At 32.4% G+C, this 16,792-nt stretch overlaps 1 protein-coding gene across 1 annotated transcript; it reads right to left on the minus strand.

The window, feature by feature from the left end:
* Positions 1 to 10,036: 10,036 nt before the first annotated feature.
* LOC107448474 (uncharacterized) lies at positions 10,037 to 16,792 on the minus strand. Its single transcript, XM_016063672.4, has 3 exons — positions 16,549 to 16,792; positions 12,731 to 12,878; positions 10,037 to 10,256 (listed from the first exon to the last, which is right to left on the minus strand). Exons 1-3 carry the CDS (start codon positions 16,601 to 16,603, stop codon positions 10,127 to 10,129), a joined length of 333 nt encoding a protein of 110 aa, XP_015919158.1. The 5' UTR covers positions 16,604 to 16,792; the 3' UTR covers positions 10,037 to 10,126.

Below are 16,792 nucleotides of genomic sequence, written 5' to 3' on the forward strand. Positions count from 1 at the left end.
AACACTTCTTTGAACTATTTGTTTTGCTTAATCGATTTCACTTTTTTTTCTTTTTTGAATTAAAAATTAAAAAAAAGGGTTTGGTTATTCGTTGTTGTTGTTGACGTATGCCTGTTTAGGCAGAGAGGGTGCGATTGTTCTTGTTTTCCAGTGGCGCCATCTATGGCCAAGAATTCGACTTCTACCACACCATACGTCACACCCATTTATAGGGCGGACCCATTCATACATCCATTCATTCATCCACAGATCGTAATTTTGACCTGAATCAGAGAACGATCGATCTCCAATCCAGTAACCCCCGAGGTATTGATTTGTTATGGGAAAATGGAGGACTTTTGCGACTCGACAGATTATAACGTGCATCAGTCACTTTACTACACGGGGAGTCTTCGGCATGCGGGATTCGAACCCACGAACTCTCTGACATCGACCAAGCGCCCTACCGACCAGGCTATCCAGGCCCTTGGTTATTGGTTCTTACCCAATATAAACAGTTTAAAATTCAAATTATTTATATCATTGTTTCTCCGGTCCAGGGATGAATATTATGGAAAGTAATAAAAGTTTTATTTATGTAGAATTAAGCTTAGGATCAAAATATTTTTCACTGTAGATGCGAATAATCAGAAACAAACTGATCAAAAAATTATTTAAGTGTCGCAATTTTGCAATTGTTAAAATTATCCTTGAATCCAAATCCCTAACCTTACCAGTCCGTTATAAAATATTGAAGGTCATTCGAGTAAATAGGATTGAGAAGCACTGGTTTATATCACAGCATATCTTCAGAAGGGAATGTTTTATTCTAGCCGGAATAAAGCAACTTAAAAAAAGGAAAAAAATTCATGTAAAAAAGTTGAATGACGAACTGCTGTTTCAGTGCTATTAACTAGAAACATCAGTGCGGATAATGAAGAACTGTACCTCTTCGTATACTTCGTCACTTTTTATCATACAGAATTAATAGTGTTATATCCTCTTCATTGTGTCTTGACTTTGATCAATCGATGTGACTTTAGGCCGAACGCTACCAGCGACTCCAAGCTTGCAGTTACACCCGGCTTCTGACCAAGCATTTTTGATATAATAACATAACAAATATTTTATCAAAGTATAACAAATATCATTTACGTCGCACTAGAGCTGTACAATGGGCTATTCGTGACGGTCTGGGAAACATCCCTAAGGATGATCCAAAGACATGCCATCACAATTTTGATCCTTTGCAGAGGGGATGGCACCTTCGCTTCGGTAGCCCGACGACCTGCGCGCGAAGTCTGGCCTTTTGCGGTAGAACAGTTTAACGAGGACCAACATTGCATGGTTCCTACGCAGACTAATCTGAGTGGTCACCCACCCGCACACTGACAGCAGCCAGTGATACTTGACTTCGGTGATCTGCTGGGAACCGTGTCTTAGCGATCAGTCCACGGCGGCGGACAATTGTGAAGCAACAGTTTATTGGTAATATTTATTTATTCTGTATAATTAATATCTGATATATCTTTTGCCGATTTCAATACCAGTTACACTCGTTTTAGTAGAGGGTTTACCAGACATTTACGGTTTTCAGTAAGATTTTCTTCCAGCCTATAACATACTTGAACCTACAAATCTTTTTTTTCGTTCTGCAATCTATTTCTATGAATCTTTGGTAGCAGATAGTTCAGGCTGTCTATGGGGTTTTATTCGTTGTAGTAACCAAAAAGTTTAAAGCGCCTTTGTTTTCAGAGTTCATAGATTCGGCCTGGTTAAATTCGAAATAGCACACTTAACTCTTATTCTTATTCTTATTAAAACTTAAAAAAAAAAAAAATGCCACACGTAAAGGGCAAGTAAAAACTATATGGACCAAATTGCATTTGATTTTATAATTTAGACTTCTAGTGTGTGTAGGATTACTAGTTGTATGTATATTTAACTATTACATTATTTAATATATTATTATAATTTATCAAAAACTTATGATATCCATCAAAAAACTTTTGAAAAGTAGAAAAAACGCCAACTTCTAAGACTATTGTACAAAAAAGAAATACAAGTTGCTCAGCAATAAAGAAAAATCAGGTAAATTTCTTTCATAATAATAAACAAAAATCAAGACGAAGGACTAAAAAAGAAAGGATATTTAGGAATGCCGATTTCGGATATGAATTTTAGGTCATCATATCCCTCAAATAATTAATTTTTCGTATCAGTTGCTTAATATATTCTACCTTCATTTTATTTTTAAATTGAAGTTCTACTTCTATAATGATTCCGCATTTTGAGGTTACTAGTCTCAATTCCTCATAACAAAGCTTTCAAATCTCTCACAAAAGAAATCTTAAATAAATATTATCCAAATAAAAACCTTGCCAATAAAAACAAACCTGAAAATTGAAAGAACTTTAACAAAGATGGAATAACAAACATCCAAGTGTTGGCGGTGCTAATAATGTTTGAGGTCTTTCATTAATCTGAATTTACAACTTAATTAAAACGTTAAAAATTCTATTTGAAAGTGCTTTTATGCTGGTTAAAGCAAAAAGCAGCAGATAGTTAATTTTTATGAAGAAAGCATGTACTACTAAAGGACTTTAAATTGAATAAACTTCTTGACTAAACTCTAATCAAGCAAATTTAAGCTCAATTATAAATCGTAAAAACAGAAATAAATTAATTTAAACTACTATCACCAAACACTAACGCCCATTTATAAGAGTTGAACTTAAATTTAAAACAAAAATCAAGGTAGCACATACTTTTAAGCAGCTGATCGCAAAATTAATTATTTGAAGGATTTGTTGGCCTGAAATTTAATTGCGAGGTTCACATTTCTAGTTATCATTGCTTTTTTAGTCTTTCATCTTGACTTATGTTAAATAGAAATTCTCCCGAATTCTTTTTCATTACAAAGCAACTTGTATTTCTTTTTTTACGTAATAGCCTTAGAGGTTAGGTGCTTTTACTATTTACTTTTCAAAAGTTTTATGAGAGATTTATTATTCCTTGATATCATTTTTTATCTCAGTTCATGATACAAATATATGTATATATTTTAATGGCGGGCACTTGGAACTTTTGTCCATTGGCCTCAGAAAGTGCCAGAACTGCTTACTCTCTTCTCGTTACCCAGTGGGCACCTGTGGCGAAGCACGGCGGTGGAGCAGCGTCGCCCACCTCACACAACCACAAACCCGTTTATAGGGCGGTTCACATTCACACACAAAGGAGAAAGGACATCTATGCTCTGAGCGGGATTCGAACCCGCAACCAACGGCTCCGCAGTCAGACGCGCTAACCACTAAGCACTCGGTCTTAAACGTTTTAGTCGAAACTCATGTGAAAATTAAAAAGTTGAATTGCTTTTGGTATCAATGCGCAAATGGATGACATCAGCTTTCAGAAATTCTACAAACATTACAGTGTTTAATCGTGACCTACGGTTTAATACACTCACTAACACGATAACTTCTTCAATTTCTCATCCGATGCACTTCAAAATTTCACTACATGAATACAGCTATTATGTAGTTTCCATTGATTGTTGTTAAATGCTTTTAATAAATTAACTGAGAAAAATACTAATTTTTTTAAGCACCGTTTATGAGTGTTTTTTTCTTAAATTATTATGGGGGTGTTCTAAAAAGTGAAATAAAAAAGAAGAATTGCAAGAAGAATTGTTATGAAAACATTGGATTTACTTTCATAATTTTTTTAAATAAAAAAAAAGCAAAAAGATTTCAAACCTAAAATTTAAACAAAACGCAGAAATATGTGTCGATTATTCCCCCCCCCTCTATGCCTAATTCCCCCCCCCTAATATTTTAATTTTATGTATAACATACGAAACATAGTTTCCAATCCCATCTATTGTTTTTTATGAATCTCACTAAATAGTGTTAGACTCTATAATAGGGAATTTTTATCAGATAGCGAACATTTTCTTTTCCTCATTCCATTTAAATGCGGAGGAGGAACAACTTAGTGACACTTTGTAGACATAATTGTCATCGTGTGACAATAGCCGTATTAGGGCCAAGGCGGATGATTGCTCGCACGTGCTCAAGCTCAAGTAAGGATGTCCAAAAGAGACTTTCATTTCCGTCTTACAATAAATTCTATTATTTGAATTTCTAATCTTTCAAGCAATGATGAATTTGCTGTTATTAGTGGTTTCAGCGAAGCAATTTCATTTCGTAATTATTTCCGTTGAGTAGTTTTCATAACAAAATTACTGGTTTTTTGTGACATAAATTAAACAAGGCTTGATTATCCAGTTCGTTTAGAATTCGAATTCATATTTATTTCATTTAAGCTGTTTCTAAAATATATTTTTTTCACTGTGAAACTTTTTATTGGAGGGTATAAGAAAGTAAAATTGATGTGATTAGCTACTTGGAAATGGCGTACTGTTCGCAAAATAGAAAAACGAGATTGCCTAAACTTTTAAATTAATGATTCGATTTTCATGTTCGAGAGGGACTTAGCTAAGCGTTTAGTTCCCTTTTATTCCAACGCTATTTGAGCTTCCCAGCGTATGTACGAAAATTTCGCGACAAATCGCTATCGTTACAGTTCAGATAAGTTAAATCTAATGGTTTTCGTGGTTTTCTTCTCCTTGCAACGCAAATGCGGGTTAGTTCCATCAAAAAGTCCTCTACGAAGGCAAATTTCTCCCAATACTTGATCCAGGAGTTCCCTTGTCTTCTGGATTGGGTTCAAAATTACAAGGCTACGGAATTGAGCATTAGTAGTTGTTAAACGCAAAAATTGGGTCTGCCATTCAACGACGCTTATAAATATATATATATATATATATATATATATATATATATATATATATATATATATTATATATATATATATATATATATATATATATATATATATATATATATATATATATATATATATATATATATATATATATATATATATATATATATATATATATACATATATATATATATATATATATACATATTATTTCATAACTAAAAAATATAACTGAATTAAACATTCAGCTTGATTTACTAGTAACACTTCGGGTAGTTTCTTTGTAAAAAGGTACCAGCAGCTACCCACTCTTCCCTCCTTCACCAAAAAGTATTTTTAAAAGGTGATTTTCAACATTGGAGTGAATAACGCTCAGAAAAATGCTGTGAAAGGCAGCTGAAGCCTCACCGACAAATAAATAAAAATTTAAAACTATAAGTGGTCGATTAAACCTTAAAATAAAAGGGAGGGGTTGTGAGAGCCGCAACCTGGAAAATATGGTCCCAATAGCTTAGGGCAGAGAGTGATCGATAGGTTCCCTAATGTTAATTTCACTTTTTGTATTTTCCCTATGTCCTTAGAACTATATTTTAGGTAATTAAATAATTTTTGCACATATTTATAAGACTCGTTTATTCAAAGAAAAATAATACTACATTAAAATTATATTTTTACAATTGTTCATTTTTTTTCAATTTTAAAATTCGTAAAAAATATTTTAGTTGTTAAGCATAAAAATTTTAACACAATTTTTAAATCAAGTAATTTTGAATGACAAATTTAAAATTCGAGCGGAATTGATTAAATTTTTCCAGATTGCGGCTATTCTTACCCCGGATTTTGAGGGCTAAAAAATCAAAATACGCCAAAGGAAAAAAAGATGCATGTTTACTAAGAGAAAGTAAATTTTTACGTCTGATTTCGTAACTTAAAATATCGTCTGCACTAATTATTTAGCTTCTTTAAGGTTAATCTATTGCATCACTAAGATGACGTATTAGTTTCTGAAAATCCAATTATTAGTTTGAAAGTTATTAAGGTATTTTCGATTTTATTTTATGCACTGTACTGTAAGTTATATCCGGGGGTTTATTTATACATCTCAATCAGATATTATTTGTCGTTAGTTTCCAAACAGTAACAAATTGGAAAAAAAAAAGAAAGAAGGAAAGAAAGGAAATAATATTTATCGTTTGACTTTTTTTTTTACAAGAACACATTCTACCTAATGGTTGATGTAATTACTCTCATTATTATAGCATATAGCAAAATATAATTATGGCGATAATTACGTATATAGGGAACATAATGTAATTACACTTCATATATAAATATTGTAATTACACTCTTGTATGAATTGAACTTGAAAAGATAATTAGCATGACGTTTATTATTTTTCACTTCATTTGTTGAGAATGGAAATAGGATTTTACTTAAGTTCTTATAATTATTATAATTAAATATTCGACTTCTGCCTCGTGCAAATCATTGTAAATTTCGATTTCTTTTTTTTTTTTAAATTTTGGGAAGAGGCATTATAAATTACTTAATTTCGGCTTTATTATGTAAATACTGCATCATTATTTAAACTCAATGAATACCCTCGGTCAAAAATTTTGCCGTTTTAAGTTTCGAAATTCTCCAGATTTTAAATCGCGAAAGTCGAATTTCTTTATTTGACTGCTTTATTTTTATTAATTTTTTTAAAAAGATCTTTGCTTTTGTACCTTAAACTTTCGCACCGTTTGTTAACTTACAGAGGAGGAGACTTTTTTTTCCATTACTTCTTCTTTCTTTCTTTTTTTTTTCAATTAGTTAGTTACACTCATTTTGGAATGTTTAAATTAAAGCTAATTTAACCGTAAAAAATAATAATAAATTGGGACTATAAATGTTGTTTATACTTTAACATTTAGGACATAATAATGTGCTATGGAACGTCAGCACGCTAAAAACAGATTAAGAGTAAAAAAATTTAATATCGTATTTAACAACAGCGTTTTCATTAGAGTTTAGATGCTTTATAAATTATACATTAAACTAAATAACGTTGTTTTATAAATGCTAAAGAACGACGCATTTCATTTATAGAACAATAAAAAAAAGAAAACAATACTTCGCCAATGCAGAATGATTCATTGTAAAATTATAAAAATGGTGGCCTTTTAACAAGGAAAATAAAGCATTTTATCGACATATGTAAGCTATAGTTTAAAGGTCGATTGTTTTTCCTCCTACGCTTTATTACCGCGCTCTATAGGTGATAGGGGATGAAAGTTATCAAAGAAAACAATGGAAGGCGGAAAGTGTCGCGTGTTCTTTTATTTTTCCGCGAAGGAATGACGAAGGCGGGGTGCAATGCCTCACATTTTTAACACCATTTACTTTGTTTTGATGTCCAGACAGCTATGTGAAGGGTGGTCGAGTATTTTTTGCATCCAGACGTCTTAAAATAGATTGAACAGCGGGATCAAACACTGTATGGCAATTTTGGTTACTAGGAATGTTCGCTTTTTGGAAAATATCAAGCTTGGTGTTAATGGATTTTTTCGTTCATTGGTGTAGATTTTATTTAAAAGTACCGCTTTAATGGAAATATGCTTTTGAAAGGAGAGGGAGAAATTGTAATTTGTTTTCCCCGCCTATACTCAAAATACACAGAAAAAGTAATATCAAAGATTCAAATTTTTTTGGTTCATATGCTTTTTATCATCACATTTTTTGTTTCGTGTAAGTTTGGCGTTTAAATACTAAAATTTTGTGCCTTTGTGCACATTGAAACAGTAAGAGTAATATTTTATAATATTTATAAATTTTTAGGGGTTAATGTTTCTTTCCTTCTTTTTCTATTCATAATATCTGATTAAATTGTTTCCGAAAACTTTAAATAATTTAAAAGATACTAACAAGAAGTGACAAAAAAAAAACAATAGAATATAGCTTAGCCGATTAAAAAAAAATAAATGTTTTAACTTTTATAAAAAAACAACACTAAATCTTTAACGATATAGAGGAAAGGGAGAAAATACAGGGTAGCTAAGATTCGAAGGCCGTTGGAGCAAAACTGTCCAACTAAGAAACTGTCAGATTTAACCAAGATTTGTTGTTGTTGTTGACGTATGACTGTTTAGGCAGAGGTGTGCGATTGTTCTTGTTTTCCAGTGGCGCCATCTATGGCCAAGAATTCGACTTCTGCCACACCATACGGCGCACCCGTTCATAGGGCGGAACCATTCATTTATCCACAGATCGTAATTTTGACCTGAATCAGAGAACGATCGATCTCGAATCCAGTACCCCCAGAGGTTTTGATTTGTTATGGGAACATGGAGGACTTTTGCGACTCGACAGATTTAAAGTGCATCAGTCACTTTACTACTCTTCGACCGACGGGAACCCACGAACTCTCGGACATGGGCTGAGCGCCCTTACCGACCAGGATATCCCAGCCATCAACCAAGATTTAGCTTCGTACAATATATCATTTCGGAAAAGTCATTGATGTACTACTTTTTAATCAATGATTTTTTTTTTCTACAAATAGTCTTATCACCCGGTTTTACCTCACTAGTAGGGTTAAAACCTGGTACACATAACTCGACAGGAAATTCATAAATACTGAAATTTCGGTGAAAGCGTAGTATGCATTTCGATTTTATATGACAGTTTAAGAAAATTAGGTATTTAATTTACATGTTATGTAGTCAAGGCCGTACTCGAGGGAAGGAGGGGGACAATTGTCCTGGAGCCCGGCACTGCTGAGGGCTCGTCCGAAATTCCTTACAAAACATACAGTGCTTTTTAATTAGTTTTTTTTTTAAAGAAAATTGTAGGGAAAATCTTTTAGTTAAACCATATTAATCTGTTAAGTTAAATCATATTATAGCTCATTTGAACTTGATTATGATTATACGGCACTACGGTTTAGGTTAAACGGACACATAGCTTAATTTTACACCTTCTTAATGCTGGAACAATTTTGACCGCATTATGGTTCAAGGTACCGATATGATGGTTCAATGTTGGACCAATTTTTCCGAAACTGTTTCAAAATGTTTTTATTGGTAGATACGCCAAAGAGTCGCAAATTCAAAGTGAAAAAAAAAATCGAATTTAAAAAAAAAAATCGAATCTTGTTTTCCTTTACATTCGTGATGAAAATATATTTTTAGTAGTCATAATTATATTTAAAGAGTTCATGTAATTAATTAAAAATATTTGTAATTTTATGATTGAACCCGCACCGCAAGGATCATAATATCGACAGTTGACTTATAAACCTTATCATTTTTGCTCACTTAACACTGCAATTTCATCTACAATTTTGTTATTTTTAATTTCCCATTTAAATTTCGGTTAATATTATTTACTCATTAATTTTTTTCCTTTTTTTTGCAAAAGAAGTTATTTTGAAATGAGGCGAAAAATTAACTGAGCTGCTGTAGCCAGTAATGTTTTACAGTTTTATATTCATTATTTTAACTCGATGCCCTGACTGAACAAAAATTTACACAAATCGTATAGTTAAAGGAAATAAAACTCTTATTCATTGTTCAATGATTCTTAAGGCGGGGATAGCCTGGTCGGTAGGGCGCTGGGCTCATTTCCGAGAGTTCGTGGGTTCGAACCCCGCCGGCCGAAGACTCCCCGTGTAGTAAAGTGACTGATGCACGTTAAATCTGTCGAGTCGCAAAAGTCCTCCATGTTCCCATAACAAATCAAAACCTCTGGGGGTACTGGATTGGAGATCGATCGTTCTCTGATTCAGGTCAAAATTACATTCTGTGGATGTATGAATGGGTCCGCCCTATAAACGTGTGTGACGTATGGTGTGGCAGAAGTCGAATTCTTGGCCATAGATGGCGCCACTGGAAAACAAGAACAATCGCACCCCCTCTGCCTAAACAGGCATGCGCCAACAACAACAACAATGATTCTTAAGCGGGTTCTATGTTTAAACACCGAGATTTAAATATGTTATTCATAAAATGTTCCTTCATATGTCAATATCTTAGGATTATTTTGAAATAAAAAGAAAAAAACCGCTTTCAGTTTTAGCATTTAATTTGCTCCCACAAAATCAGTTCAAAGCAGTTTCGAATCAAAGCGCCGATCCACAGAATCGATTTTCGAAATGTGAGTTGAGAAGTATTTCAAAATTTGGGAACCCTACTTTTCATAATAGAATCAACGTTGAAATTCGTAAAATAAATAAAATAGTTTCACTTTCTCCTATTCTTGGATGTTGCATAATGATCAAATAATATCGTACTTTATGTTTGTGAAAGACATTTATTTTCAACAACATAAAGTAATAATTTTCATCACAATAATTTGGATCATGTCTTTCGTGCTGATCATTTTACATAAGAAGTGCATCTTTAACAAAATTTGGATCCATGTTTCTTGCCATCATTTGTGCTTTCTTAGAGCAGTATTTGCGAGCATTTCTTTGAATACAGTGATTCATGTCTGCGAAGAGTGCATTCAACCTGCAGCATTTCAAATTTAGATATTATAAAACTTGCATTTTCTTATAATCGTGATATCAATATAACATTCTTAACATTTTCATTTGGTTGAATATCATATAATCTAAAATAATAAATTATTTTGAAACTGAAAAAAAAATATATTGAAAATTGTCTAAATTTCGATTGGCGATAAATTTGCCCGTACTAATTTTAAAAAAAATTGTTGCACTTTGTATTGGCTCCAGATGAAATACAGGCAAACTAAAGAAAGTCGCAGAAATTTTGACTGTCGATAAATATTAATTTCGAATTATGGTAAATTCTATTTGACGATGATCTGACCATAAGTAGGGGAGAGTAGGTCAATTGTAACATTTTTTACTAACTATTTTTAACTAACAAAAAATCCAATATATTATTAGTATTAATTGACAGACGAGTAAAGTAGACTATCCTCTACTGGAAAAAAAACCTTATTTTAAATGCTATTATATTAGTTATTGTTATTAACAATTTTTGACAGTCGTGCACTTGTTACAATTGTCCTCACTTACGGGGTCAATTGTAACAGTTCGTAAATTCAACTAAAACATAGTTAATTATACATATTATCATAGTTGTGATATATTTTTTATTGATCAAAATAGTAGTGATATTTTAGGAGTGAAAATAATAATGAGCAGAGACCTAAAGGGTTAAACTTTTCACTTTAAGGGGTTACAAATTTTAATTTATGCTGTGAAAGGTGACAAATAAAATAATGCACATTCAACATAATATAAATGATATTGGAAACTATTGGTGGTTCTTAAAGAGTTAAGTAATGGTTTGTAAACATAAGATTATTTATTTTCAGCTGCTACAATCGTCCCTTTACTTATTGTTACAATCGTCCAAGACGCCATTTCAGCTTCATTTGTTAAAAACAATGCTAGTTAATTAACAAAACTAATTTTTTTTATTGAAATGTAAATTAAGGTGTCCACTTACATATTTGGCTAATAATTTTTATTTGTTTAAACAAAATTACTTTGTTACAATATAATATTCAAATGCCAAAAAAGTACTTACGTAGCGTGAAAATATCTTTTGTGATGTAACTCTTTCAAAAGTACTTAAAAATGGTTGCCAGCAGGGGTGTACGTGTAGATTTATTAAATACACCTAGTGCGCCACCTAGGAACCAAATCTAGTACCCGACACTCGAAATTTTTGCTCTGTTACGATCGTACCCTGTTACAATTGACTCCACTCTCCCCTATTGTCTGTAGCAGACAGAAAACCATCAAAATTTATTGTGTCATCAGACACAGAACTTCAGTTCAAAATTGATAACTTAAACTGGTAGGAAAAAAGGTTCAGACGACTATTCCCGATTTGCAATGTGACGATAAATTTTTCTTGCCACTATTTAGATGATAAATTTAGTTTGCTACTTATGGTGGTGAAAATTTGGGTTGGGATTACGCACAGAATTACAGTTTGAGCTATTTAACTAGTCGGAAAGTGGGCAGATTTGATAGACGATAAATTCTATTTTGCGATTATATTGATATAAATTCTTTTCTATGACGTCGGAAAACCGTTTACACACGAAATGTAGTGCAAGAGACGATAATACGACGTTAAATTTTGTTTTTAGTGATCAGAAAACAATTGAAACATATGATGTCACTCAGCCCAGACAAATAAAAGTTAAGTGCACTAAGCTTAAGTGCTCTTGCTAAGCTTAAAATGGCGACGGTTGGGATTTCGATTTACTATAAATTCACTTTGCCTATTGCTTCGTAATGAATTAAGCCGCGATGGCGCAGTGAGTGAAACACTATAGGCTTTCCAATGAGGCAACCTACGTTTGAATCGCGAATACGGGTCAGTTTCATTAAAAAGTTCTCTCCTAAGGCTATTTTGTTCTAATGCTTGATCCCTTGGCTTTTAGGTAGTGTTCAAAGATACAAAACTACAGACCACTGATAGTCCCAAACCCAAAAAGGGTCAGCTACTCATCACCGGTTAAAATAAAAAATAAAAGGAACGCTGCTTGTAGCTGTCAGGAAATGATGAGAATTACCTTACTATGTTCTCAAGAAATGGCGAATTTTGAAAAAATAAAATTAGCATTAAGAGGTCCAAACTTTATATTGCTCTCCTGATCAAACAATGAGGACCCATATTTCCACGATTGCTGCTAATCCCTATATTTTTGGAATCAAAAATCCTAAACCATGATTAAAAAAAAAGGTATGTTTATTCCGAGGTATTATGATTTTGTGTCTAACTATGCAACTTATCTTATGCACTAATTGATTAGCATATTTAAAGTTATCCTGATTTTAAACCCCAAAGCTTGCATATTAGTTCGCGATAATTCGATTATTAGATCACAAGTTATTTTGATATTCTGTTTTTCTTATTTTTTATTATGGCGCTCTGTTCATTTTGATCATTTACGAATAACCGGAGGTTAGAATATTTAGGATCAAAGTACTTACACATTATTTACGTGTAATAAATCCATGGATCCGCCAAGCATATTCGATAAATCCATTGCTGGATCGTCCATAACGAACTCATTACAACCTTGTATAACTCTAGGATCAGAGAAGCATTTTTTTAAAGCGTCATCCATCTGAGACGAAACTGAAAACATCAATATTTTTATTTACTTCAATATCGTTCTTGTTATAAATACAGTCAAACCCCGCTATAGTGAATACGGTTTATAGTGAACTCTCAGATATAGTAAACGAAATTTTCGGTCCCGTGCTTTGCTATACACGTATAATGTTATTTTCAGTGGAAATAGCGAACCAAAAAAGTGAGGAAGTTGGATATAATGAACTTTTTTCTGCCTTCGACTGATTACTCCCCCATTTTTTTGGTAATAATTTTGAAATTTCTCCTTCAAAATAAATACATATACCGATTTTTAAAACCATCTGTAAAGGGGCATGTAGCGATAAGCATTTTTCTTGTTTGCTTCTTTTATCTCACTCTCCCATCGCTAAACAAACCAAGCAGATGTTCCCAACCCAGGCAGATGATGCACCTGTAAGGGGTCAGTGGGATCAATATGGATTTTCTATCAGAGGGAATGAGCAATTATTCATTATTGGTCAAAGGGTTGGACACTAATATGTGTTGATAAGGCCCTCATTTCAATTCCTTTTTGCTCTCAGTTCTGTTAAAAAAATCCTGCAAACAAGTGTCTCAAATTTAACTATGGCGAACAGTAAACGTAAAACGTTCTCCATTGATGATAAAATGGGCATAATCAGAAAAATTGAAAATGGATGCAATCAAGCTAATATTTGCAGGGAATATAAACTATCCAAATCTGCAATTTGTAACGCATGGAAATATAGGCAATTAATAATTTCTGCTCATGAAAAAAATTTAGATGGCAGATAAAAGTTGAGAAAAAGCAGATCACAAGGATGCTGAAGAAGCATTACTGAAGTAGTTCACCAATCGAAGACGCCGCAATCTTCCAGTTTCTGGACAAATGTCGATGAATTTGTTAAGCGATTTTATGAGACTACTTTCTGTGCTCGAATGGCAAGTAAGAAAGGTTTAAAAAGCGAAATAGCGCAAATTCAGAAAAAATTATCTGAGAGTCGGGAAGTGTTTCCATATCTGATGTTAAAGATTGCTCATCAGCTAAAGATTACTAACTTTTATTTGTACGCAGGACGAAGAATAATGAAAAATAACAAATTTTTTGCTACTATATAATATTTTTCAGTCATTTATATGAATATAATGTAATAAAAGGAAGGAGTTTGGGAACCATTTGTTAAATTGCCTGCGTAACGGATATAGTGAACTCCAGGTTATAGTGAACCGAAATTTCGGTCCCTTGAAGGTTCACTATAGCGGGGTTTGACTACGTAAACTCTAAAATGTGAAAACTGTTAATATGCACATTTAGCAAACTTTAACAAGTGCTTATTAAAGTGCAAATTATCTAGGCAATTTGAGAAATAAACAATTTTTATGGCTCTTTCTCGGATCAACCTATTTAATCTGAACATCAGCTAGATAACCTGTAGAGTAACCGATTTCTACATTTTAGCGATAACATATAAAAAATGATCTTGAACAACATAAGCGCAACAAAACCGTTAAATTTAATATACAAAATTAAATCAAAATAATATCTGGTTAAAATTTTCTTTAACTGTTTTTACGGTGCTCAACACATGATGTATAATTAATTATGTAATGATAATGAACGGAATCTTTGTTAGACTTTCTTTTCTACTTATTGTAAGTAAATAGTCTCTTGTAACGAAAAATTTGGATAGACTAAAGACAGTGTATTTTTAATCCTCCAACCGAGATAATTCGTTCTAATGGAATTAGTCAGGTTTCTCCTTTAAAACAACTTGTAACTTGTCTTGCATTAGCTGAAATGCCAGAGCATGGGGATCTGTAGCCGATACTCGCTCTTAACTTCTTATTTTTATTTTCGTGGAGGCATATGAAACTATATCGTGTTTAAAATTATCTTTGGATAAACTACCCTAGCTACGAAATAACTTGAGATTCATTGGACCAACATTCATCAATCTTTTCGATATTGACCTTATTAGAATTCGATATTGGCCTTATTGGAATTCGATATTGGCCTCATGTAGATTCACCCGATATTTTGCAGCCAATTCGGCCCTATATAGAATTGTCAGATTAACCAGATATTTTACATCCATTATTCAGCCAATATAAGCCACCCTATATAGGCAGATATTGACCCTATATAGAACCAATATTAAAAAATCTAGAGATCCCAAAATTGGTTCCTTGGTGCATGATCTAATAGGACTCCATATTGAGCCAATTTTGAGTCCAACTGGGGCCAACGTAACATTGTTGCTAGGTTAGTTTCACTTTTTTTTATGTAATTTAGTTTAATAGAAATGCGTGAAAAGTAAAATTAACATAAGGGAACCAAACTTCCGACATGGCAGGCTGCTTTTCACTGTTTTTTTCTTTTTCTTTCTTCATTCTTTTCTGTGTTACACAAAAGAGTAAGCTTAGTATTTTCTGTATTTTTAGCGATACATATTCTGTGTTAGGACTAATGGGGACATTTAGTCCATATCGCCTCGTTTCTCCTGTCTTTGGTCAAGCACTCTCTTGCACTTTTCTTTTTTCACCACCCCCTTTTTTTTAAAAAAAAATAATAAATAAAAGGAAGTATTTTACGTTCCCATTTCTTCAAAATATTTTAATTGATAAAACTATATTTGGTGTAGAAATTTATTTGCATTTTGTCCACATTGCTTTTTTTTCTGTCTTTAATGTTGTTTCATTGTTTTATGCAAAAAAAAGCGTAATATAAATCTTTTTTTCTTCATTTTAGTTGATAAAATTACGTACAGTGAGGAGGGCAGATATGAGAATATTTTTTTCTATAATACTTAAAAAAAAAAAAAACTACTGCCGTTTAGTTTATCTTTCGGATTAAAAATCTAATTAAAACCAATGAGGGGAGAATTATATTGTTTTTAACAATTTCAATTGTTGCATTTTTCAAAAATCATTTTTCTTTTTATGTTATTTTTGCCGCCTACTCCCCATTGCTTCCAGCGTTTAGATTACGCAATATTTTGGTTGAGAAGACTGTTTCTTTGAAGGCCTTGCCGTCGCACGGAAAAACACATTTTAGCGAACATAAGCTTGATATATTTATAACTGTTGTGAATTTGTAACAGTTTATTATGACTGTTAGGTTAAAAGTTTGTCTTTACTGACTGTTACTTTTAGCTAGAGCCTTCTATACTTATTACGAAAACAGCACAGTTTTCCTGATCTAATTTTTTAATATTTGAAAAGATACTTCAGTAATCAATGCTTCAACGGAGCAATGTCTAGATTCCTATAAATTTACAAAAAAAGAAAATTTGTAAATGATTTCAATGATTTCTATTTAGGTGGCAAAAATCTCGACAATTTAGCGATATTTAAAAAGTTAGATACTTTTTTTGAAAAATTTTTAAGCTTTTCTTTCTATTTTAAAACGTAGATTATTTTTCATGGCAAGATGAGTGATACGGTTTAAAATTATATCGTTGTTCCCAGTTTAATGCATTTTAACTGTGGCTTTTTTTTCCATTTTCCTTGGCGAAATAGACCTTTGAAAAATGCCTTTAAACGAAGCTGTAATCGTTCAAACTTGAAGGAATTTTCCCGAGACCGTTTTCTAATGTCAAGTAAAGAAAGAATTCCATTTATGGCTACATTTAAACTGTCTCGAATAGCTTACATTTAAACAGAGTTTTTAGAATTTATCAAGCAGCATACTTACCAAGTCCTATTATTCCTAAAACACATAACGAAACAGATAAGATTCTAGATCCCATAGCTGATATCGGCTGTCAATGAGAAAGTGAACAACAAGCATTTCGATACAAGTACGCATAGAACAGCAAACACATTTCTATTATCGCTATATTTACACGCTGGAGTTTACGATATGTTGTACTGTTATTTCATAGATACAAATGAAATAAAATTGTAATTTACTACAAGATGCAATCGACGAATCGAAA

This window comes from Parasteatoda tepidariorum, chromosome 7 (assembly GCF_982258835.1).
Source record: "Parasteatoda tepidariorum strain Cologne lab strain chromosome 7, Ptep-v5.0, whole genome shotgun sequence".
Classification (NCBI taxonomy): Eukaryota; Metazoa; Arthropoda; class Arachnida; order Araneae; family Theridiidae; genus Parasteatoda; species Parasteatoda tepidariorum.